The sequence below is a fragment of the Schistocerca americana genome, chromosome 3, assembly GCF_021461395.2.
Source record: "Schistocerca americana isolate TAMUIC-IGC-003095 chromosome 3, iqSchAmer2.1, whole genome shotgun sequence".
Classification (NCBI taxonomy): domain Eukaryota; kingdom Metazoa; phylum Arthropoda; class Insecta; order Orthoptera; family Acrididae; genus Schistocerca; species Schistocerca americana.
Genome location: NC_060121.1, coordinates 242,792,630 through 242,818,581, shown reverse-complemented (window position 1 = coordinate 242,818,581; position 25,952 = coordinate 242,792,630). Strand labels below are relative to the sequence as shown.

Below are 25,952 nucleotides of genomic sequence, written 5' to 3'. Positions count from 1 at the left end.
TGTCAGTCGACAACATGGCGGATAACGCAGTGCGCCTGTGTAAAATACGTGATAAAAAGTGTTTGTGCTGTTACAAAAAAGAAGAAAGGCCAAGAAAAAACAAGGAGAGGAGAATGTAAGCAAAATGAACAACTGATAGTGCGTAACTTTAAACTCGCGAAATTGAAGTAAATGATTGGAATCGTTGCTTTTTCATAGGCCAGCTGCAGCATCCAAACTGCTGTCGCTATTTTACCACTGTAGAAACTGAAGATACATGTAATTTGCCAGCTGAAGATGGGTGCAAACCCGAAATGCATATTGGCATAAATAAAACGCATTAAAAAGTGGCTGGTTGCTGTATTTTCACAGTGAAATATCATTATCCACGGCCACGGAGCTCAACTGTCCAAATATAATGGAAAAATTGTGAAGTGTCGGCAGAAGTGCCAACACCGTGTTGTTTGAGGAAGCCGAAATGCACGCTATAAGCTCACGCAGGATGGCGTGAAGTCTGAAACAGGATACGTAATGAATGCTATAAAGAAAAGTACGTAGCTTCTGGAATACTTGACTTTGATCCACAATTGGTGAACATTGGTCTTGTTACTGTACATGCTTCATTAGATACATAGCAAAGGATAAATGGCGCCTTGCTAGGTCGTAGCAATTGACTTAGCTGAAGGCTATTCTAACTATCTTCTCTGCAAATAAGCGAGGCTTCGTCAGTGTTGCATCGCTAGCTAAGTCGTCCGTACAACTGGGGCGAGTGCCAGGACGTCTCTCTAGACCTGCCGTGTGGTGGCGCTCGGTCTGCAATCACTGACAGTGGCGACACGCGGGTCCGTCGTATACTAATGGACCGCGGCCGATTTAAAAGCTACCACCTAGCAAGTGTGGTGTCTGGCGGTGACACCACAAATTGTTCCTGAAGATGTCTTTAAATTTTCTAATTATAAATCAGCGATCTACAATATTTGAAACAGGGAATTCCTAGCAACATAACGATCCATAACTAAATAGTTTTGAAGGCATGAGACTAAATAATAGTTTTTATCATTATGAAAACAGTTTTGCAGTTTGTCATTGTGCACTATAATTCCTGTTGGAGTACGGCTTTACACTACTACAGTTTCATCGCACTGAAGAGGATCTCTGCAAAACGTCGGCTTTATAGTTGTACATAATACCGCGACGTAATGTCCAAAAGGATTTTTTTTTCAAACTGGCGATGGACGAGAGAGCCTACGCACGTGTATGAAGCCACTCGCGTAACTATTTTTTCTCATTTCGTGAAAAGTTATAACTGTGTGTCAGGTCGGGAGTCGAACCACGACCCAGGCCCGGATCGGAAAAGTATTAACAACATAACAAAATATAAAAATTGATATTTTAGTAGAATATGTTCTTACATATTCAATTTCTAAATTTCTCGGCTAACTTTGGGAGAACAAAGCAGACAAAAATTGATATTCACGAAAATGATAGGGAATTCACGAGTTATATTTAAGGCAGGATACTTGTCAGTCGCTTGTGATGGGTCTTGCCATTGTCGATGAGCCTGTGGAGAACTTTCCAACCAGGAAAAGCCGCACATTCACGGGCTTTCCATAACAAATCACACTCGGTGGTTTGTGAAATCACAGCTGGAACTGGCAGACCACAGGATGTCAAGGACGGCAGTACATAACGGGAAAGACCTACTCTGACGCATGCCTGAGTGGTCGAGCGGTTCTAGGCGCTATAGTCTGGAACCGCGCGACCGCTACGGTTGCAGGTTCGAATCCTGCCTCGGGTATGGATGTGTGTGACGTCCTTAGGTTAGTTAGGTTTCAGTAGTTCTAGGTTCTAGGGAACTGATGACCTCCGAAGTTAAGTCCCATAGTGCTCAGAGCCATTTTAACAATATTTTAGGCGTTGCCGACCGCAGCGCCGTATTCTCCCAGTTTACATATGTCTGTATTTGAATACGCAAGCCTATACCAGTTTCTTTGGCGCTTCAGTGCAGAAATTCCTTCTTACGCAAAACCTTATTTTCTTTTTCCTTTGCAGAGCACTGGCAAAACATATAACTCCACCCACAATTGGGTTTATACCACCTGGAAGCACCACCGTCCAACAGATTTTAGTACTGCCTGGAGGTAACATGTCAGCCATGGAAAGATTGTTAGAAATTGAAAAGGAGCACGTAGCCACACTCTTAGCTGTTGCTGCTTTCAGCGTTCCACAAATGCTGGGCAGCAGAGGAATAAAGCCTTCCAAATCCTCAGGTGAGATACCGCTTCTTACCATGTAGACTCTACTGCTTTCATAAGCAAAGCTGTAAGTGGAGAACTGAATTATTTTACTGTACGTAGTCTTTTGCAAACAGGTCTCCCAAAGGTGACAAAGGAAGTCCACACCAAGGTGGTGGAATACTACCAGGAGATACTGTGGGGAGAGGTCGGCCAGGTGTCGGAGCACGTTGCCCTGTGGTGGGGTCCGTCCGCGCTGGGGGTGTTCCCTGTCGAACACACCCAGCAGTTCCGGGCCTGGCTGCACAAGGTACAACTCGCAGGTAAAAATCTTTCTGTTTCGGACTGCGTGTATAATCATAACACGTTACGCTGAACTGACTCATCAGTTTCCTGTCTTATCTGTGTATAAATTATGGCAACGACCTTGCCGCAGTGGATACACTGATTCCCGTGAGATCACCGAAGTTAAGCGCTGTCGGGCGTGGTCGGCACTTGGATGGGTGACCATCCAGGCCGCCATGCGCAGTTGCCATTTTTCGGGGTGCACTCAGCCTCGTGATGCCAATAGAGGAGATACTCGACCGATTAGTAGCGGTTTCGGTCAAGAAAACCATCGTAACAACCGGGAGAGTGGTGTGCTGACCCCACGCCCCTCCTATCCGCATCCTCCACTGAGGATGACACGGCGGTCGGTTGGTCCCGGTAGGCCGCTCGTGGCCTGAAGACGGAGTATGTAATGTGCTTATGTGTGTATAAATTAAGGTGACAAAACTCGTTGGCTACCTCCTAATATTGTGTCGGGGACCGTTTTATCGAGCGTAGTATAGCAACTCGTCGTTAGAAGTCCCATGCATAAATATTGAACTACAGCCGTCCATAACAGCGAAAGTGTTGCCGGTGCAGGATTTTGTGCACGAACTAACCTCTCGATTATGTCTCGCAAATGTCCAAAAGGATTGATATCGGGCGATCTGCGTGGCCGAACCACTCGTTCTAAGTGTCCGTAATGTTCTTCGCGCCAATCGCGAACAATAGTGGCCGGTGAGATGGCGCATTGTCATCTGCAAAAATTCCACCCTTGTTTGGGAACATGAGATCCATGAATGGGTGCAAATGTTCTCCAAGTACCCGAAAATACAGAGGAACCAATCCATTCCATGTATACATAACTCACACCATGATGGAGCAGCCACTAGCTTGAACATCGCGCTGTCGATAAACTGGATCCATGGCTTCGAGGTGCTGCGACACACTTTAACCCTCTATCACCTCTTACCGACTGACGTCGGGACTTATCTGACGGGACAACGATTTCCTAGGGTCCAACCGATATGGTCACAAGACCAGGAGAGGCGCTGCAGGCGATGTCGTACTGTTATCAAAGACACTCGGTCTGCTACTGTCATAGCCCATTACAGCCTAATTTCGCCGCACTATCCTAACTGATACACTACTGGCCATTAAAATTGCTACACCAAGAAGAAATGCAGATGATAAACGGGTATTCATCGGACAAATATATTATACTAGAACTGACATGTGATTCCATTTTCATGCAATTTGGGTGCATAGATCCTGAGAAATCAGTACCCAGAACAACCACCTCTGGCCGTAATAACGGCCTTGATACGCCTGGGCATTGAGTCAAACAGAGCTTGGATGGTGTGTACAGGTACAGCTGCCCATGCAGCTTCAACACGATACCACAGTTAATCAAGAGTAGTGACTGGCGTATTGGGACGAGCCAGTTGCTCGGCCACCATTGACCAGACGTTTTCAGTTGGTGAGAGATCTGGAGAATGTGCTGGCCAGGTCAGCAGTCGAATATTTTCTGTATCCAGGAAGGCCCGTACAGGACCTGCAGCTTGCGATCGTGCATTATCCTGTTGAAATGTAGGGTTTCGAAGGGATCGAATCAAGGGTAGAGCCACGGGTCGTAACACATCTGAAATGTAACTTCCACTGTTCAAAGTGCCGTCAATGCGAACAAGAGGTGACCGAGACGTGTAACCAATGGCACCTCCATACCATCACGCCGGGTGATACGCCATTATGGCGATGATGAATACACGCTTCGAATGTGCGTTCACCGCGATGTCGCCAAACACGGATGCAACCATCATGATGTTGTAAACAGAACCTGGATTCATCCGAAAAAATGACGTTCTGCCATTCGTGCACCCAGGTTCGTCGTTGAGTACATCATCGCAGGCGTTCCTGTGTGTGATGCAGCGTCAAGGGTAACCGCAGCCATGGTCTCCGAGCTGATGGTTCATGCTGCTGCAAACGTCGTCGAACTGTTCGTCCAGATGGTTGTTGTCTTGCAACGTCCCCATCTGTTGACACAGGGAACGACACGTGGCTGCAGATCCGTTACAGCTATACGGAAAAGATGTCTGTCATGTCGATTGTTGGTGATACGAGGGCGTTGGGATCCAGCACGGCGTTCCGTATTACCCTCCTGAACCCACCGATTCCATATTCTGCTAACAGTCATTGGATCTCGACCAACGCGAGCAGCAATGTCGCGATACGATAAACCGGAATCGCGATAGGCTACAATCCGACCTTTATCAACGTCAGGAACGTGATGGTACGCATTTTTTCTCCTTACACGAGGCATCACAACAACGTTTCACCAGGTAACGTCGGTTAACTGCTGTTTGTGAATGGGAAACTGGGTGGAAACTTTCCTCATGTCAGCACATTGTAGGTGTCGCCACCGGCGCCAACCTAGTGTGAATGCTCTGAAAAGCTAATCATTTGCATATCACAGCATCTTCTTCCTGTAGGTTAAATTTCGCGTCTGTAGCACGTCATCTTCGTGGTGTAGGAATTTTAATGGCCAGTAGTGTATGTCAGTCGTACGCATCACATTGATGTCTGCGGTTGTTTCTCGCAGTGTTGCAGTAACAAATCTACGCAGACGCCTCTGCTGTCGGTCGTTAAGTGAATACCGTCATCCTCTGCGTTGTCCGTGGTGAAAGGTAATGCCTGAAATTTAGTATTCTCGGCTCGCTCTTGACACTACGGATCGTGATATATTGAATTCCCTGACGATTTCTGAACTGGACCGTCCAATGCGTCTAGCTCTAACTGCCAACCCGCGTTGCAAATCTGTCAACTCCAGTCGTGCGGTCATAATCACGTCGGGAACATTTTCACATGAATCACCTGAGTACAAACGACAGCTCCATCAATACAATGGCCTTTTGTACCTTGTGTACGTGACACTACCGCCACCTGCGTGTGCTCATGTTGCTATCTCATGACTTTTATCACCTCAGTGTAAGACATTATGTATGAGACATCAAGGGCAGTTTCTGCATTTCACGGATATCGGGCAAATCACACTTTCCTTTCTGTAGTTAATCAAAATTTTAGGCTCGTCGGTGCACATAAGAAACCCAAACTGCGGGCAACAAATGAACGCACTCTGTAATACCTATGTATGCGGCAGTAAGACAGACGTATGAAAGTAAACTCCACATTGGTGTATGTAAGTCTTTACGTTCTTATGCCAAAAAATTTCTTGCATCAAAGACCGACGAGATTTAAAGGAAACTAGGAAATGTAATTTTGTTAGAGACCTAAGCCACAACATCGCAATGTTCTCTATCAACTGTTATTTGTTTTTCTGTCTTAAGCGTTAAGGAGACTAAGAAAATTTTCCATCATTCGCGTTCCGCTTTTAATTATAAAGGATCATCAACGGTTGTTGAGATTTATTACTCATTTCATCATGTTTTGACGTCGGCGAATTTTTTCCTCATCGCTAGCAGTCGAAAAAACTTTGTTGTACTTCCACTCTTCGCTATTCTTCGGCTTCTAGGAACACTCTTCTTTCTTTGCTGCGTTTGCGTTCTTTGGACTTCACTTCACTTTTGTAAATGATATGTAAAGTGTTACGAATGTGAAATGAAGTGCCTCGGGCATGGACGTGTGTGATGTCCTTAGGTTAGTTAGGTTTAAGTAGTTCTAAGTTCTAGGGGACTAATGACCACAGCAGTTGAGTCCCATAGTGCTCAGAGCCATTTTTTTGAAATGAAGTGAAAAGTACGCAAATGCAGCAAAAGAAAAATCCGGTGCTTATATGCCAAAAAAATCGCGAAAGGTGAATGGACAACAAAGATTTTTCGTTCACAACCTTTGGTTAGACACATGTAAAAAGGAGTAACAAACGTCAAACACAGCTGACGTTCTGTAAATAAAAACGAAACATCTCTGATGTACAACTCTCTTAAAATGCAGAACGCTCAAGAGAGAAAAATAAATAAATAAAAATTGATAGATGTAACAGCTGTCCGGACAGCCATTTTAGTATGTTCTGTTTGCTTCGCACGATTAACGAACAATATCCGTTTGACATACTCTATGTGGGGAAGAAACCTGATGAGGAGAGGTGAAGAAGGATGTTATCGTACAACACTATCGCTAATTAATTGGATTAGATGAATTGGGCATGTCCAGCGGATGACAAACAGCAGACTTCCTCGACAAGTGAGCACACATAGAAGGTACCGTGGTGCTCCTCTGAAGCGCTATAAGGTCCAGTTGAAGAAGAACATAAGGAGTCTAATTACCCAAGTAATTGGTGGGCCGCAGCAGAAGATCGTAAACAACTTCGCACAGCTACTTCCGCTACTTATGAGAGCACGAACGTCGGAGGCAGGAAAAGGAAAAACGTTAAAGATGCAAATTTCGCCAGGCCCGGACACATCCTCCACCCTTTATTATGTTTAATGCATGTTGCCGCATGCGAGTTTTCATGCCAGGATTGGTCTGCTAAGCCATCATAGGCATCTCCATGCATGAACTACCATGCAGCAAAGGAAATGCAGAAGAAATATGAAAACTCGGCTACGAGTATCAGCCGATGACGACGACGTTCGCTAATTAATTTATCACAAGTTATTATGTTGTGGCCACTCGTGAAAATACAGAAATTGCCAATTACATTTCGTATAGAAATCGTTATTACACCAAAAATATGTTCTCGTCCAGTTGCTATAAGTACAGTACACTGTTTCTATAGTCAATTTTTTCCATGAGTCTATAATTTCCAATGCAGGCAGTAATTTGTCTCTAATTTCTTACGTAAAATATTATTTCCATTAGCATTACTGTGTCTCACGTTCATAAAATAATTAAGCCGATATTTTCTCCAAGATTTCTGTGTGGAGGTATTTTCCTGAACTTCAACTACTCCTCGAAATACTTATCATAATTTTTGGGTGATTCAGTATATTATATTGAAAAGCAACTAATATTTTCACTTCAAACATCTTTTGATTCGTTGTATACAGGATGTTCCATTTATCCTGGCCATCCAAAACAACTTTTTGTCCAGAAGCATATTAAAAATTGTATCATGACAGTGCTTCTCAGTTACCAGGTGGACTTTCACTGGCATGATTGCTTTTCTTGTAACTTTGTCCCTTACGAAGACTTGAACTGCTGTCAATGTTTTTTAAATATCACCCTATATATTTTTTATTTGGTAATCCACTTCCTCTCCTCAAGACCTGTTTTACGAGTGTGGTTTGATAAGACTGGTAAAAAAGCAAGAAAAAATGTTTGTTTCGTGAACAACTCACCTTACCTCTCGACACATCCTTCTTTGAGATGTATACGCTTGGTCTACCGATCCTCCAGCTTTGTCATCCAATCGAAAAAGTATGTTCTGTCAAATTCTGCAAAATACTCGTTGACTACTACAATCACTTCCTCATTTGAAGAAAATTTCTTCCCAGCAAACCAAAGTTTCAGTTAGGGAACAGGAAGAGGGCACTTATGGATAGGTCTGGTGAATAGGATGTATGAGGAAGCAATTCAAAGCCCAGTTTATGCACTTTCGCCATTGTTAACGCTGATGTGTAGGATGGTGCATTATCCTGGTGAAAGAGCACTTTTTTTTGCATGCCAACCTTTATCGTTTTTCAACAACGATCCATTAATGAAGCATAATACAGTCGAGTTACGGTTCTGCCTGTTTCCAAATTATGCCTGAGAACTATTACTTGGGAATCCCAAAAAACGGAGGGCATCACCTTACCAGCTGACAAAGTGGTCTTTCTCTTCTTTGGTGCAGTTTCACCTGCCTTTGTCCATGATGAATCCAGGTTTCGTCAATAGTTACAAATCGGCTCAAAAAGTCTTGCGGATAGCGATTAAACATCGCCAGACTCTGTGTTGAAACGTTGTGCCGGATGCGCTTTTGGTCGACTGCGAGAAATCGCGGCATACACCTTGCATACAGCTTCTCCCTTGCCAATTTTACGCGCAAGATAATATGCACTAGCTCAGTTGAGATGCCTACAGTCTCAGCAATCTCACATTGGTCGACATTACTATATCACGGATTTTATCAATGATTTCCTTTATGGTGATCTCAACTGAACGGACAGAGCGTGCTTGCGGGCCACGTTTAAATTATTTATTCCAGAAGTAAATGCTCCCTAATGATGCGGCAGTCCTACAATTAAAATTAAAATGTTTACTAATAGCATGAAACTCCGTTTTCTCCCTTTTCAATCCCAGTCGATACACTGACCAACTCTCACGGCAGTCAACAATGAAGTGCACGCTGTACATTGTTGAAATTCTCTATACAATTCTTAGAATAATCAGGCTTAGCAACTATGAACGTGCAAAAAAAGGTTCAGCACTTTCGTAGAAATTTACCAGACTTATCAAACAATCTTCGTGAAACGTATCACTTATACTTTACATTAGTAAAAACGTAATAAAAAACTGACTTTGACATTCCCGGGGTACATAAGGCGTCCACTTTCTGGAGTTTCACAGTAAACACAGGGAAAATACACACCGACCATTCAGTCAACCGTCGAGTCTGGTGGGTTAGTGGTAAAGTACATATATGGAAACCGAGAAGTCGTGGGATCGAGCCCGGTTGGGCAACAGAAATCTTCAGTTTACTTTTAATCTATCCTTTACATCCCGACGATTTAGGGAGACGTGAGGGACTTTGTTCGGATTCAAAGTTAAACTGTAGGTCTCCTTTCCTCAGTTGGATTACTGGCGTGTACTAGGACACACACAAGCCGCCAAAGTGGCGTCCAATCGGGAGATCTGAACCCAGCCACTGAGGCACACGAAATTGTTATTCTTAAGCCAATCACATAACGTTACGATTTGTGTGAGAATAATGTACACCAAGGAAGAAAACACAGAAATACTCCTCATTTATGGAGAATGTACGTTTGCAGAACAGTAACTGCGATACCGTTTTTGTTTACAATCCTACAGTGCTAATAAAGTACCTACCAGGTCGGTCATACATTTTGCCGTTGAGAGAGTGTGGCACATCTTCAAGTGAAAGGTAGCTTAACCTTCCACAGTAATAATAGTAAATAGTCAATCTTACCTGCATTTTCACTCACAAATTTCTTCTCAGCTCTACGAAATAACCGGTACAGGCACATTAATGTGATCACAGTCTACGTTCGACGTCAGCGTGCAACAACCACTCTCAGACCGCAGGTGGCAGCACTGGCAGTGGGGGGTATATAAAACGCGTCGGGGGTGGGGGGGGGGTGGGGAGGGGAGGGAGGGGGAGAGGCGACAACACGGTGATCAGTGCAGTAGTTGTCATAATGTGGAAGCGGAGCGATTTATCTGACAAAGGTGGAAGTATTTCCGAAACTGGTAAGTTTGTAAATTGTTTGCGTGCCACAGTGGTTGACGTACACAGCACATGGCAAAATGGCAGTATTCAAAACCGGTGTCGAATCACCGACGGCGCACCAAAAGCCGTAGTAGGCTGCGGAGATGTGTACGGGCGAATGGACTTGCAACAGCTGAGCAACTGACTGCCCAGACGATCAAAGAGGCTACCAACAGTGTCTCCTCAACTCCCGTTCCTTAAACAACGTTGTTGCGTATGGACCTCCTTAGCAGTGCCTGTTCATCGGCGACGTAGACTGGAATTTGCACGCGAATACCGCAACTGGACGTCCAATGACAGATGGTATTCTCAGATGAATCATGTTTTATGCTGCATTGGACAAATGGTCGTGGGGGTGTGCTGGGTGAAAGCAAACAAAATATGGCCTGGGGTGGCATTTCCTGGGTGACATCCTCATTCTGTAAGGCACAATGGGTCAACACAAGTATGCATCTACTCTTGGGGACCATGTCCACCCGTACATGCAGTTTGTTTTTCCTCGTCACGATGGCATCTATCAGCAGGACAATGCAACAATGCTCACAGTGTACGTGCGCCGTTCGAAGCGCACCAGGATGAGTTTACCATACCTCTCTGGCCAACAAACCGCCAGATTAAAACCCAATCTAGAATCCGTGGGATATCCTCGATCGGGCTGATCGTGCCATGAAAAACCTAGCGCATTTGTCCACGGCACAGGAGTCGGCATGGCTCCACATCCCTAACGGTACTTCCCAGAACATCATTGGCTCCCTCTCTGCACGTCTCGTAGCGTTCCGCACTGCAAAGGTGGTAGGGTAGTTGCATTTTGAGAAAAAAAGTCCCTTTGAGACTATTCAGTTGTGTGAAAACAGATTAACGAATCTTAGACAGCTGAAAATAATACGTCTTCACCACTTCCACTCCGTTAGATAATTGTCGTACTGTAAGTATTATCCTTCGGCAAGCGTGATCCGAATAATGCTCACAGAAGAAAACTGAAGCACCATATTCCACCTAGTATATACGAGGGTTGAATGAAAAGTAATGCCTCCACCTTCCTTAATTGGGTCTGGATGGGAATATTTTAATGAATCAGATGCAGAAATAATCCTTAGAATGTGATCATTAATTACCAATATTCACTTTTTCACATAATCACCAGCCAATTGGATACATTTCTGCCAACGAACAAGTTTTCTGAAGCCGTCACGGAAGAAGTCGACACTCTGTTTGCGCAACCACAGTCTCACAGTTCTCTCAACGCCTTCATCAGAAGCATAATGATGTCCCCGCAGATCGTCTTTCATTATCGGGAACAGATGGAAGTCAGACGGTGCTAAATCTGGACTGTATGGAGGATGCCGTACGGTGGTGAGATTCAGTCTCTGAAGTTCTGCTGTGGTGGCGCGAGAAGTGTGCACAGATCTTCCGATAGCCAAGCAAAGCAATAATCTGACCCACACTTTCTTGTGAAATGCCGATTGTGCTTGCAGTTTCTCTCTGTGTGATACGACGATCGTCCTGAATCAATCTGGCAACATTTTGCTTGTGAAACTCGGTGGTTGCTGTCACAGGACGTCCAACTCTTTGTTTGTCACTCAGGTCAGATGGTCCCATCACAACATCTTTAAACTTACTCGCCCAACGACTCATAGTACTCACATCAATACAATCACCATAAACTGCTTTCATTCTTTGATGAATCTCCTTTGGGGTGGCACCTTCTGCTGTCAAGAATTCAATGGCTGCACGTTGCTTAAATCACATAGACCGACCGTCTGCGCAGGGTTCCATACTTTACACTGTAACAACACAACTGTTCAATGCTAAGGCTTCCCGTCAACTGGAGCTGTAGAGAAGAGGCTACGGAACAAGCCAGTACCTGCTGCATACCAATGCCGCCAACTGTTGAAGAGTTAAGAAGATGGCATTACTTTTCAGTCAACCCTCGTATTTGTCACAAGCATACTTGTAAGACGAGTAAACATAACGAGACCATTAGACGGAGGCTACTTTGAACTGGTATGGTATGTCATGTGATGCACTGTTTGTGTTGTGCCAGGTAGTGTGCCTCAGCCATTGACTGCAGCCGTGCAGAGCCTGATGGACGGGCTGTGTTGCCACATCACTTCAGCGTCGTGGGACCAGAATTTCAGGATGACAGTCATCCGGCGCAAGAAAGATCTGGAGCACATCATCTACCAGTCAAATCAGGTATTTGGGCAGTCAGCTTATTCCAAAAATTTTTAGCTGTTATCAAAATTCTTCAACTTCTTCCGATCTTAAGCAGAACAACACACCTTATAAGTTACGTTTCAACTTCGACAAAAAATAGCCTAAAAATTCTTGACTACCACATTAGACTAAAGCTAAGCATTCTTTTCGAGATCTGAAGCTGTTGCAACTGAAATTATACAGGATGTGCGGAAATTCCCGTTACCAGCTTCTAGGACTTCTAGAGGAGAGTGAGTGCATAATATTTTGAAGAGGAACCCATCTACAGAAGCGCACCGTTTCCGTGCAACAACCATTTGAAAACTCATCGGTAACGCGACCATTTTTACAAGTAATTGATTAGGCGTGATCAGTGCATCACTCGTTTACAGTCCCACTCACTAGTAGACAAAGAAATTGCTCGTGTATTCGTGGACGGGTTCTCTTCAACGTGATGCAGTACGGCCTCTTCCAGCTCGGGCGAGCAGCGTCTCCTCGGAGAACCACAGTCACGCCTGCTGATGGTGCAGGTGCACTTTCTCGAAGCCGTTGCGTAACTGGGGCGAATAGGGTATGCGATGGAGTTGTGGTGAACGATCTTGATAAAGGCGACCACCAGCACTTCCGCTGCCGTGAGCCATGCCATTCAGAAGGATAATGTCCGTGTATTCTGCAAACGCGTACTCAACCGTGTAGCTCTAACACTCAGAGACACTTTAATGAGGCTCGAATCAGGTCATAGAGGTAGGACAGACGTTAAGTGACATCATCCGATCGGATGTAACCACGACCCACCATGACTACCATGTTGCATACCTACCTAGCAAACATGTTTTCAAACGGCTGTAGCACGGGAACGGTACGTTTTCGGACATGAGTTTCTATTCAAAATGTCACGCACTCACTCTCCTCTACAAGTCCTAGAATTTTTTGTAACGGAAATTTTCGTACACCCATCAAGAATATCGCATGCAATTACCCACAAGTTGCGTCTCAAAAACAGCAAATCTTAAATTTCAAACTCTTTTTCAGGCAGAGGCTATCAGGGACGGAGAACGAACCGGATTTTCGAAGATTGGGGCATAAAATTAGCCGTCTCATTACCAAAGAAAACAAGGAAAACCTAAATCTGAGTTGACTATGCTGTTGTCATGTGACTGAGCTTTTATTTACTCTTGGGCTCTGTACCGAATTCGGCTCCGTAATCATTCTGAAGGGATCCATTATTAACCTATTGTAATTAGTCGCCATAGAAAAATGATGAATCACTTGAAAACTACTATATACCCGAAATTTTAATACCATTCAGTAGAACAGTCAAATGGCAAAAAGGGTACGATTTAGACAATTCTACATGACAGTTAATTCCCAAAATGGGAAAATTATCTAAATCTAAATGCTCGGAAAGTGAGTTGAATCTCCGTCCTCCCGAATGCGAAACCAGTGCCACTGTGTACCCTGATTACATTCAATTTGTACTTCAATGTTTCTCTTCCCCCATGACCTTTGCAATGTCTACATTGTGGTTCCTGTTCGTGAGATCATTCAAATTCGTCACAGCGACTGCTAACAAGAAATCAACGCTCTACTTCTCGTCATTTTATGAGTACGACTGCCGAAGACATCCAACATAACATTAAAATAAAACATGTAATACTTCGGACGACATGATGCAGAAACACGATATTTGAAGTCAAGTTTGTGATTCAAAGATACGTTTTAGATAGAGTACGAACAATGCTCTGAGGATCAACACGGTGAGCTCACAAGAAGAGTACTTGACATTCCGAAAACGTTGTCTGTCGATTTTGGTATCGTATTGGGTTATTAAATGTTGTAGTGATATCAGTATAGCTTCGAGAAACACTATTCGTGCAATTAAGTGAACTTCAGAGAGGTTTTATTGTGGGTTCGCAGGCTGTTGGACGGTGCTTTCGAAATATAGCGCAGCACGTTGGACTTTAGGTGTCAGCGGCTTGTCAGTGTTGGTACCGGTGCTCCAAGGAAGGTTTACTTGCTCGTCATCTTCAGTCTGAGTAACAGAGGCGTACAGATTTACACCTGGACCGGCGCATTATTCGAGCAGCGACATGCGAAAACAGCAGCACGTATTACGAGCAATGTCATAGCGTGTATGTATGCTAGGACCATTGGATAATGTTTATTGGGGAGTAGGCTAAGACTAAGAGTGTGCCTTTTGGGCTTTCTCTTGCATCTCATCATCCTCCAACTCGTTTCTGGTGGCGCTGCGAAAGATACAGTGACAGTTACACTGAAGAGCATGATATCCTGTAGGGCCCCCGCGAGCAGGCAGAAGTGCCGCAACACGACGTGGCATGGACTCGACTAATGTCTGAAGTATTGCTGGAGCGAACTGAAACCATGAATCCTGCAGGGATGTCCACAAGTCGGTAAGAGTACGTTGCAATGAATTCCAGATATGCTCAATAATGTTCATGTTTGGGAAGTTTGGTTCCCAGCGGAAGTGTTTAAACTCAGCACAGTGTTCCTGGAGCCACTCTATAGTAATTCTGGACGTTTGAGGTGTCGCATTGTCCTGCTGGAATTGCCCAAGTCCGTCGGAATGTACGATGGACATGAATGGATGCAGGTGATCAGACAGCATGGTTACGTACGTGTCACCTGTCAGGAGTCCTACCTAGACGTATCAGGGGACCCATACCACTCCAAGCGCACACGGCCCACACTATTACAGAGCCTTCCCCAGCTTAAACAGTCCCCTGCTGACGTGGAGGGTCCACCAATTCATGAGGTTACCTCCATACATGTACACGACCATCTGCTCGGTACCAATTGAAACGAGACTCGTCCAACCAGGCAACATGTTTCCAGTCATCAACAGTCCAATGTCGGTGTCGACGGGCACAGGCGAGGTGTAATCCTTTGTGTCGTGCAGTCATCAAGGGTACTCGAGTGGGCCTTCGGCTCCGAAAGCTCCTATCGATGACGTTTCATTGAAAAGTTCGCACGCTGACTCTTGCTGATGGCCCAGCATTGAAATTTGCAGCAGTTTGCAGAAGGGTTGCACTTCTGTCACTTTGAACAATTCTCTTCAGTCGTCGTTGGTCCCGTTCTTGCAGGATTTTTTCCGGCCCCGGCGATGTCGGAGATTTGATGTTTTACTGGATTCCTGAGGTTCACAGTACACTCGTGAAATGGTCGTACGGGAAAATCTCCACTTCATCGCTACCTCGGAGATGCTATGTCCCATCACTCGTGCGCCGACTGTAAGACCACGTTCAAACTCACATAAAGCTTTATAACCTGCCATTGTGGCAGCAGTAACCGATCTAACAAATGTGCCAGACACTTGTTGTGTTATATAGGCGTAGCCGACCGCAGCGCCGTATTCTACCTGTTTACGTATCCCTGTATTTCTTTACTGCTTCAGTGCATTTGGAAGATGGGGATCAATCAGGAGAGCAAACACTAGTAGAGTATATCAGATAGCGACATACGGAACTAACTATGGACAAGTGCATTGGTTAAAAATTAGTCGTCCCGCAGGAGGCATCATGCAAATACGGAGTAACACCGACTATAGCTTGAATTCGATGAGGAAGAGAATCCACGAGTTTCTTCAGTTACGCCATATCCTGCTAAAGCCACTCATTGGTGATTAGATGCCAAATAGCAGGGATGGTGATTGCTATGTGTCGCTCGCTGTTCTAGACTTTTCAGTGAAAATAATATCAGAAGATTTGGTAGATAGTCGAGATAATAATAGAGTGCTTGAGTCTTCCTCAAATCAGGAACGTACTGTGTTCTTACAGCCTTGTTAATACGACTATTGCAATTTAGGAAGCCTGGAGTGTCTGCAACATACACATCATGAAGATGTAGATGGTGTTGAAATAAACGTCCTGGTTTACGTACATGGTAACCTGAATAAGTGAGCCCAAGCCATGGTACGGAAAGCGCTCCCAAAACATAATAGAGCACTTCCTTTCTAAACGTAACCCTCCACACACTGCAGGTTAAATGCATCGCTAGTGTATTCGACGCCCTCCATCGTTTGGAAAGAGGTAAATTCGTGACTTGTCGAACCATACAACACGCTTCCAGTCAATTACGTCCAATTTATATGTCGTCTGGGCCATTCAAGATGAGCAGGTTCATGTGCATCTACAAGCAATGAACTTTATGCGAGGTACCCGACGCAGAATTTCTTGCCATTTGTGTTGTATCATGTGACGTGACTGGATCGCAGCACTATCGGTAGTCCAACGTGTGGGGCCTAATTCGTCAAATTTTACTGTCACATTCGAAGACGTAACAACTTACCTGACTCTTCTTGTACGGTACAGTCTTAGAATTTTATAAAACGTCTTTGTAATGCGTAACGCCTCTTTTGAAGTGTCTGCCGCTGGAAATGGATGGACACCTCTGAAACACTCAATTACGTTGACATACACGAGTATCAGTAGACACGTCCCGTGCATAAAGGAGAACGAGTACACTGGTTGCAAGTATAACTGTGACGACAGTACAAGGAAACATGACACAAGGATGAAGTACGTTCTCTAAATGATTATTATTCAAATAATGTCTTCGAAAAATTGATAGAAATGAATGATAGGCTATACGACACGCTGTTGTCCCATAAATGCAAGTTGCCACGACGAAAACAATACAGAAATAGTACGCTTTTTGGTTTCAGGGACGTAGCAGCGACGTTGTTTTGTGCCCAGTTTTTGTCTGACGGAGCACATTTGTTTTCCCACGGTGGAGTTAGATTACACAACAGTATAATCACCTTGATTGCATTGGACGAACTTCGTACGTTTTTCGTCCGAAGCGTCAAGTACAACATCGAAGTTATTCCAGAGATCATTCTTCCTCTAATGGGCAACATTTATAATTATGCACGCCGCATCTCTTAGTTTTCATCTTACACCTCCACAGTCTCACAAAACACAGCTTCGTTAAAGGCAGTCTGAGCCCGACAATCGGTTATTTCGTCATGTCAATGCTGCTTTACAACAGCAAGATCATGCACTCAACTTCCGTACAAATTGTAAGTTACGATTAGTCCTGCACTCCCGCAGACTTCAGTAAGAACGATTGGGTCGACGAGTAGGAAGCGACTGCAGTGCTACCGTTCTCTAGAAGGCGGTATAGCAATGAAGCAACAGCAGCGCCTTGAATTGTTAAGTATGCAACCCGCAACGTTGGACTCGTACTCGGTCCCTTTCAGACCTCTTTCACTGGACCGTAACTCAACAAGGTTACTACTACTTACAACCGATATTTCTACTGCGACAATGGAGCTAATAAGTGCATGCTTGACAATGGCGTAATGACGAAATTATGGCTGCAAAATAACTTCTACAGCAACAAGTGGAATATGATATGATTTGAAGAACAATGCATTTGAGAGATGTTCAACCAATAATTTAGTGTCAGAAGTTTCAAGAGAGGTCTATATGCTAAAAGGGGGTTTGACATTAAAATCTGAGCCAGTATGATCCAAGAAAAGTCAGGGAATATATTACTTCCTGATGTAGAGCTGCATCTCCCAAAAAATATGAAAGTTAAATTTGGGAAATTAGACCAAATATGGAGGACTAACAAAAGCGACACACACCAAAACAAGTGGAACAGTTAAGAGAAGAAAAGACCTTAAAAAAAAGAAAAATCACTGGCCCATAGGATCATGCGATACTGATTGGCTGCCATGTCATTATTTGCCATATGGCATCATTTGGATGCGGTGTGGCAGGGCGTGTGATCAACACTACTCTCTCCCTGCTGTTGTGAGCTCTGCAGACCTTTGAATCGCTTTTTCTCCAAATAGCTCCTCAGTTACTAGCCTAAGTGTGCTCCTTTCTAGTCCTCCCAAAAGCAAAAATGCTTGACAGTACAGGGATTTAAACTTAGTTCGTCTGCATTGCAGTCAGGCGCGCTGACTGTCCAGCAAAGGAGGCACACAGAACTGGTTTAGATACCCAAAATAATCTCACCACACACCTTAAATGACTTCTGGAGTATACGAGGGACGCTCGTAAAATGTGGATTATCACCCCGAAAAACCCGAAGTGTGACTGGTGTTAGTCTCTCTGCAGTGTACTCTTCAAAACAATACATTTTTCCCAGCGATTGATGAACTGGGTGAGACTGGTTGTAGAATGCACCTTGGTGTGCCAAACTTAACGACGAAAGTAACTTTCATATGGTGTGTCACTGCCAAGTAACATTGCTCTATGAAACTTGGACCATACACAGAAAGAGCTGCTACTGTATACTACAGCCCATTGAAATAATGAGACGATCAGAAACAACGCTTTTATTCCAGGACAATAATAGCACTGAAGTCACCGTGGTGGTCCACTAGACATAAGTCGGTACAGTGTTCTTAATAGGGTGTTTGATCATCAGAGACGGTAATGCATGCGTTTCAATGTGCTCCCATTGTCATCCATAAAAATTAACTCAGGGCCGAATGTATCTCTTAAAAGACATACATGAGGAAGGGGTACAGTGGTGCAATAACGTTGACCAGAGAGTGAACCATGTTCAAAGATTTGGAGGCCAGTACACCCAGGCAACATTATGCCTCTCCACATTGGAATACCTGGACCGTCAATACGGTCATGTTCGACAATGTTCCTGCGTGTATTACGTCCTTGTCATATGAGGGAAGTCCAGAATCACTGCTCATACTGCATCTGCTCTCATCCGAGAAGAACAGGTGACCTTACTCCTCGTTGGTCCAGTCACTACGCTCTTCTCACCATCGCGAACGGTGCTGCCGATGTGCAGGTGTCAACAGACCACAAGGTACTGGTCGTCGGGCTAAGAGACGACCCCCCCCCCCCCCCCCCCCCCCCCCCCCATGCAGTTGCCGTGCCACTTCAGAGCCAGAGCGTGAGATAACGTGCCTTGCAATCCTGTTAAATGTCACTGCAATTGCAACCGCTGTTTGATGTGGGTCCTTTCTTGCCTGTTGCACAATGTAGCAGTGATCTGCTGTTGTAATTGACAGTGGTCGACCAGCTACTTTCCTTCCGGCGGCGATTCCTGTTGTTCAGAACGCTCTCCACGCACGTGAAACAGTTGTGTCAGCCATACCAAAGTCCTGGGCTACAATCGTCATGCTTCGTCCTTCTTCCAGGTTCCCAATGTTTCTCTCGAAGTGAAGTCATCCAAATGTTCTCTTTGGGCCATGTTGTAATGAAGAAACTCCACCACCATGCGCCCTAACTGTTCGTTGATTGAGACATGCTGGCCTTTCCAGTTCCTTCAAAAACTTCGTGCTGCGGGGCCAGGCCAATTTCGTGCTGCAATCTTGCAGACCTTACGTTATGTGACGTCTAAGTTTCTGTGCCCGACTGGGAGACCTCTAGTAACATAATCTCGCACTTTCACTCATTCCACGTCATCGTCATTCTGGAAATGCTTGCCTGGAATACTTTGATCACCAGAGAAAAGAGGAAGATATCATAGCAGGTGGCATGGGGGTGGGGAATGGGGAGGCAAAATTAGCTGAAGCATTGCTGTGGAATAACTCCCGAACAACACCTAAGGGAACTTCATCAGGGGATTTCAGTAGTACATCCTTATGACGATCTGTGTTCCCTCACGAGCAAAATCTCTTAGCGCCACATCAATGTAGCTGAAAAAACAGTCAGCTTCAGCTTCTTCAGTGATGGTTGGTTCTTCCTCTTTTTCGGCATTGGTGAATAACCACGTCTCCAGACGTTGCTTCGCTCCTTTGTCTCAGTGTCATAGTGATGCACCCAGGTCTCGTATACGATGAACATGTCGACCTGACCAACCTGTAGCTATTTCCATCGTTACCCCATCTCGCCGGGCTTGTTAGTGGGCGTGAACAGTGGCGAAACCTAGTGGGCAGAGACCCTTGAACGTTCAGAACGCCCAAGTTACTGAAAACTGGTTCGTGACTGATTTTATCTCTATCGCCTCGATTATGATACGCCAGCCTTCGTGAACCAGAGTCTCTACATCTCTTGCGATTGCTAGTTCTTCACAAAAATATGGTCTGCTATTTTCTTGTTCTTTGACCACACTGGAAGCGTCTGGTCCAACTAGCTACTTTGCGATACGATGAAGCGTTGTTGCTATACACTTCCACTTAAACAGCATCGGTTGTTGCAGTATTGTTGCCTTTAAAATGCAGATAAATATTTACCGCCTGTAATATAGTTTATTAATAGATTCCGCAGTTTTGTTTAGGATCCTCTAGCGGCATACTGGGTATTGCTGTGCGATTATTTAAATGTGTACCAAAACTGCAGACATGTACAGCCGTGCTCAAAAGTATCCGAACGACCTGATATTCCTTCTCTACCAAGTAGGTTGAATCACAATAAAGTCAGGAGTCGCGGCACGTAGAAACTCTATCAACAGTAACCTTCCATATACCAGTTATTTATTTCTAGTGACGAAACAAACGCTATGTAGGGTCACAGGACACTTATTCCATCTTTTATTTCAGCTTCTGTATGTCGATAAAATTGGTTCTGATCTGGGAATGAAACTCAGACCGCCATTAACGCGGAATTTGATCCCTTCGTGACAATACAGCTCGACTGCAATTTGTTGTTTGTTCAAAAATGCAGATTCCTCAACATCTCCACATATTGCGCGTGAAAGGGTTCGAATCCTGGCCTGGCACTAAAGCTTTCATAATGTATTATGAAGCTCTATCATGAGAACACCTATCTGCTGGTGGGTAATAATTTTGATTTTTAATGTATTTTCATTCGTTGTCAACACTAACGGTATCTGACGTTTTTGAGTCCCAGTGATACACAGAACTGTTTGCGGCATCATTGTAAATTCAAGGATGTTATTCAGAGCTGCTGGTGGAGAAAAATTCGGTAGCTGTCGTCTCTTTGTGTGCAGTCAACAACGATATGTGTGGGGCTCGATTCCCAGTCATCATATTGCTGGTGTAATAAACCCATTTTTAACGTTCGTTTTCTCTAGAATATAACAGCGATAGGTGCCAGGTTGGAGTCCTGGGAAAGAAAAAAATAATGTTTCGTCTCGTCATTTCAGTTAAAACATCTAGCTACTGCCGAGAAAATCCGGTATGTTACAGTTGATTGTGCTTCGGTGACAATCCAATTAGGTTCTGGGTTCGAATCCCTGTCCAACACAAAGCTTTACCTCACGGCATTTCAAGTAAGTTACTTGTGAAGAAGCAATATTTAACATCTCTCGTAGTTCGTTAACAAGGACAATAGATGCTGGGTAGGAATTCGCGTCCGTTAACAATGTTTACTTTATGTAAGTTAAAGTTGATATTTGCTAACTGATACTGTCTAAAATCGAGGTATATCACTCTCTGTACGCCTAGTCAGGAATGACTGTTAGTTTCCGTCAGTCACGAAGTCTTTGTTTAGTCTGCATGAGCTGGGTTTGAATCCATATGCAGAACGAGACGGTTCGTCGTGTCATTTGAAGTTCATACATATTCTCAACTAGAAGTACGGTATGTTATTTTGAAGAGGAAATCATGAATACGACGAACTTAACTACGTGAATTACCTATCTGACGTAATAATGAGAGTGGTAACATTTCATGTACGCCATTTATTGTAATAAATGTGAGCTTACAAGCCTGAAAGATCCGTCTTATCTGTGATAAGATGTTCCCTGATATTTGTAGTACCTTGGTATTACTTTACATCTTGAGTTATTGCGATACAGAGCAGTGTTTTCTAGTGGTGACTTGTTGGAACCATTTTCAATAGTCAAACGACTGTACCGAGGGGCGATTAGAGGACCTGCTAGACAGCTGCGTTATGTGGGTTGCATTCGAATCAGGCGAAATGCAATTCAGGTCGTTCGGATACTTTTGAGCACGACTGTACCTTCAAACAAACATAAAATAAATAGACTAACTTTATTTTTTTCGAGGTGATAATTAAATCTTTATTACTACCGCTCGTAGATGAAGGCGAAGAACAGGCCTCACACGTTACTGAAATTGTTATAAATAATTTGTCCATATTTCTATGACCCTGTGATGGCTGTTATGTACTGTGCAAGCTGTATGATACGTAAACAGAACTAGATTTAAGAAGCAGCGACGTTTTTATACTCACCAGCCGCCACATTATGACCACCTACCTAACAGCCGGTATGTCCACCTTTGGCACTGATAAGAGCGGCGACGCGTCTTGGCATGGAAGCAATGAGCCCTTGGTTGGTCTCTGGAGGGAGTTAGCACCACCCGTACACACACAGCTCACCTGATTCCCGCAAATTCCATGGTTGGGGATCGATGAGCTCTGACACCATGTTCAATCACATCTCGGATGTGTTCGATCGGGATCAGCTCTGGCGAGTTGGGGGGGGGGGGGGCAGCACATCAACTGGAATTCGTCACGGTGTTGCTCGAACGACTCCATCACACTCCTGTCCTTGTGACATGGCGCATCATCCTGTTGAAAAATGCCACTGCCGTCTCGAAACATGATCGTGATGATGGGGTGTACGTGCTCTGCAACCAGTCCACGATTCTCCTTGGTTGTCATGGTGCCTTGCGCAAGTTCCAATTGAGCCATCGGTGCCCATGTGAATGCTCCCGGAGCGTAATGGAACTACTGTCCGCTTGTCTTCGTCCCACAGTACAGTTGTCAAGAAACTGTGCCCTGGTAGAAGACGGTTTCGCGCTCTGCTACATCTACATCTACATTTATACTCCGCAAGCCACCCAACGGTGTGTGGCGGAGGGCACTTTACGTGCCACTGTCATTACCTCCCTTTCCTGTTCCAGTCGCGTATGGTTCGCGGGAAGAACGACTGTCTGAAAGCCTCCGTGCGCGCTCTAATCTCTCTAATTTTACATTCGTGATCTCCTCGGGAGGTATAAGTAGGGGGAAGCAATATATTCGATACCTCATCCAGAAACGCACCCTCTCGAAACCTGGCGAGCAAGCTACACCGCGATGCAGAGCGCCTCTCTTGCAGAGTCTGCCACTTGAGTTTATTAAACATCTCCGTAACGCTATCACGGTTACCAAATAACCCTGTGACGAAACGCGCCGCTCTTCTTTGGATCTTCTCTATCTCCTCCGTCAGACCGATCTGGTACGGATCCCACACTGATGAGCAATACTCAAGTATCGGCTATCGGCTTGATGAAGAAGGCATCAGGATTAATCCATCAGACCATGCAGCGCTCTGCCAACGTCCAGTGCCGATGGTCATGTGCTCATTTCAGTTGTAGTTGCCAATGCCGTGGTGTTAACATTGGCACAAGCATGGGTCGTCGGCTGCGGAGGCCCATCGTTAAGAGTGTTCGGTGCACTGTGTGTTCAGACACACTTGTACTCTGCTCAGCATTGAAGTCTGATGTTAGTTCAGCCAAGTTCGCCACCTGTCCTGTTTTACCAGTCTGCCCAGCCTACGACGTCCGACATCAGTAATGAGGGGGGCCGCCCAACACCGCAACGTCTGGACGTCGTCTCACCTTGGTGTTGCAGTCACTCACCACAGCACTCCTTGAACACCCGGTAAGTCGTCCAGTTTCAGAAACGCTCCTGCCGAGCTCCCAGGCCACCTCCATGTGCCCTGGGTCAAACTCATATTGCGCGCCTTCCCCATTCTGCACACAGACTGCACCGCTCACTGATACTACATACACCGTGCGTGTGTCTCACCAGCAGTCATTTCTCGCCAGGTGACGCTGCTATCGCTTGGATGGACTTACAATCGATAGTAGGCCGGTGGTCATAATTTTCTGGCTGATCAGTGCATTTCACTTAATGAGACCTTTAAGGGGCTCCGGAAAGGCTCAAAATCATGAAAAGTTCAATTTTTACTTTTTTGCGTTTTCTGAATCTGCAGACTATTACCTTTTAATAGATATATAATTTATTCAATTCCGAAGACTACAACTATTTTTAAATTTTTTTTTGAAATGTGTTCTACATGGGCGTGACCCACTGAGGCGCTGTTAAACTGCTGTCAAATGGTGTTATTATTAACGTCCGTGTTCATCAGGTACATTTTAGTGATGTGAGATAAAGTATGTGTTGTGGCTAACCTGTGATGGTTCAATATATATCGCTGGTGTGATTGTAGATTGTTTCATGTTTATTTACTCTGTCGTTATCTCGAAAATATTCGTAATTAATTCTGTTTCTTGAGTCTCTGTTTTGTTGAAGTATAATAATGAGTAAAAGTAAAGTTATTAGAAATCCTCTGAAGGCTTTTAAGAAAAGGAGAAATGTTGGAAAGCCAAAGGTATGTGTTATTACTGTAAACAATAAAGACGATAACCAAGTGAGTGAACCTAACTTCTCAAGTACACCTGCCCATAGCAGTCAAAGTGGGAAAGAAAATACTTCACAGAAGAAGCTTGGTTCAATGAGTGAAAACTATGAATGTTTTATGAGCGAATCGGATGTGAATGAAATATTTGATATGTCGGTTCTCAAAGGAATTTTTTCAAACTGTGTAAGATGTATTCATTGTAGTGAAGTTGGTCTGGAACTCTCCATAATAAAGCACGTAGGACTTGCTAGTGAAATACAACTGAAATGTGATAAGTGTTCATACATGACCACCTTTTGGAACAGTGTTGCAGTAACTGCAACTGAAGAAAATGGTAGCAAAATCTACGAACACAACAACGAGCGATGCTTGCTTTAGACAAGGAACGCCTTCGGGCTGCAGACAGGGCTGTAAAGAGTCTAGAAATACAAGCAAGAGTAAACAGGAGGAGGAACAAGAGGAAGCTGGAGGAGGAGTTTGCAGAGGATGAAGATAATCCATCCTATGGACCTGGAATGCACCAAAAATTTAATCCAATCTTTGTCGCTCGATTCCCAAAACTTTTATTTTCTCGTACTAATTACATGTTTTCTAAGGATCTTCCAAACATATTTGTTTCAAACTTTCAGTAAATGTTACACAGTACCTTCTGCATAATTTAACACAGCCTTTTTCCAAAAAACTGTATATTTTTGAATATATAAATAAAAAATTGCAAAAAAATGTTGTGAATTTTCATTACAATTGAAAAAAAATCATCTTTAATAACTGAACTAAAATTTTGTAAAATCCCTGTGTTACGTTGTAGGCCATATTCCAATAAATAATCTGTAAAAAGTTCAACTTCCTACCTCAAATACTTTGTGAGGAAAGATGTAATTTATAAGCGTTATTTTAACATTGCAAGTATAGGGCGTTCCGGAGCCCCTTAATTAATCCTCGCTGTTGAAGAAGTGGGACAGTAATTTTAGTAGCGCAACGTAGCGGACAGCAAGACGAGTCTTATTCAACAGTAGAAACGTCAGCGTTTCTGATGACTGTAGACTTTGGAGTGGAGTGAAAAGAACATGCCTATTTAGTGCCGTGAACATGTGGGTGTTTTTACCTACAAAACAGCTTTTGCGGGAAGCATTATTCCTCTGCTTTCATTTCAAGAAATCTACTACTGAAAGCCATCGTTTGCTAGTACAAGTGTATGGAGAGCACCCTCTACCGGAAACAACGTACAGAGATTAGTTTCGACGATTTAAAGACAAAGATTTTGAGGTTAGTGACAAAATGACTTCTGGTCGATTTTGTGCACCACGAACTGTTGCAACTGGGCCAAAAGATGAAGGCTGAAGGCTACGAAGCTCAGTTATTCAATCTGGATCGCGCATTTAAAGACAAACGCCCTTCAGTACGCTCAGAGATATGACAGAGTCATTGTGCTTCTTGACAATACCAAACTACATCTTGGAACCGAGCGAAAGAAATCTTGACGGGACTGCAATGAGATGCCTTACTCCACCCGCAATATTCACCAGACAGCTCCTCTTTCGATTACCATTTGGTTCGCTTAATGCAGTGCTGTGTTTCTG

General features: G+C 44.2%; 1 protein-coding gene across 1 annotated transcript in view; it reads left to right on the top strand.

Annotated features, from left to right (window-relative positions):
* LOC124606841 overlaps nucleotides 1-25,952 on the top strand; it is a 124,606-nt gene that overhangs the window by 23,692 nt on the left and 74,962 nt on the right. The window contains exons 5-7 of the mRNA XM_047138917.1: nucleotides 2,032-2,249; nucleotides 2,351-2,536; nucleotides 11,948-12,099. Of these exons, the coding sequence (XP_046994873.1) occupies nucleotides 2,032-2,249; nucleotides 2,351-2,536; nucleotides 11,948-12,099 (556 nt within the window). The remainder of the gene's footprint in view (nucleotides 1-2,031; nucleotides 2,250-2,350; nucleotides 2,537-11,947; nucleotides 12,100-25,952) is intronic.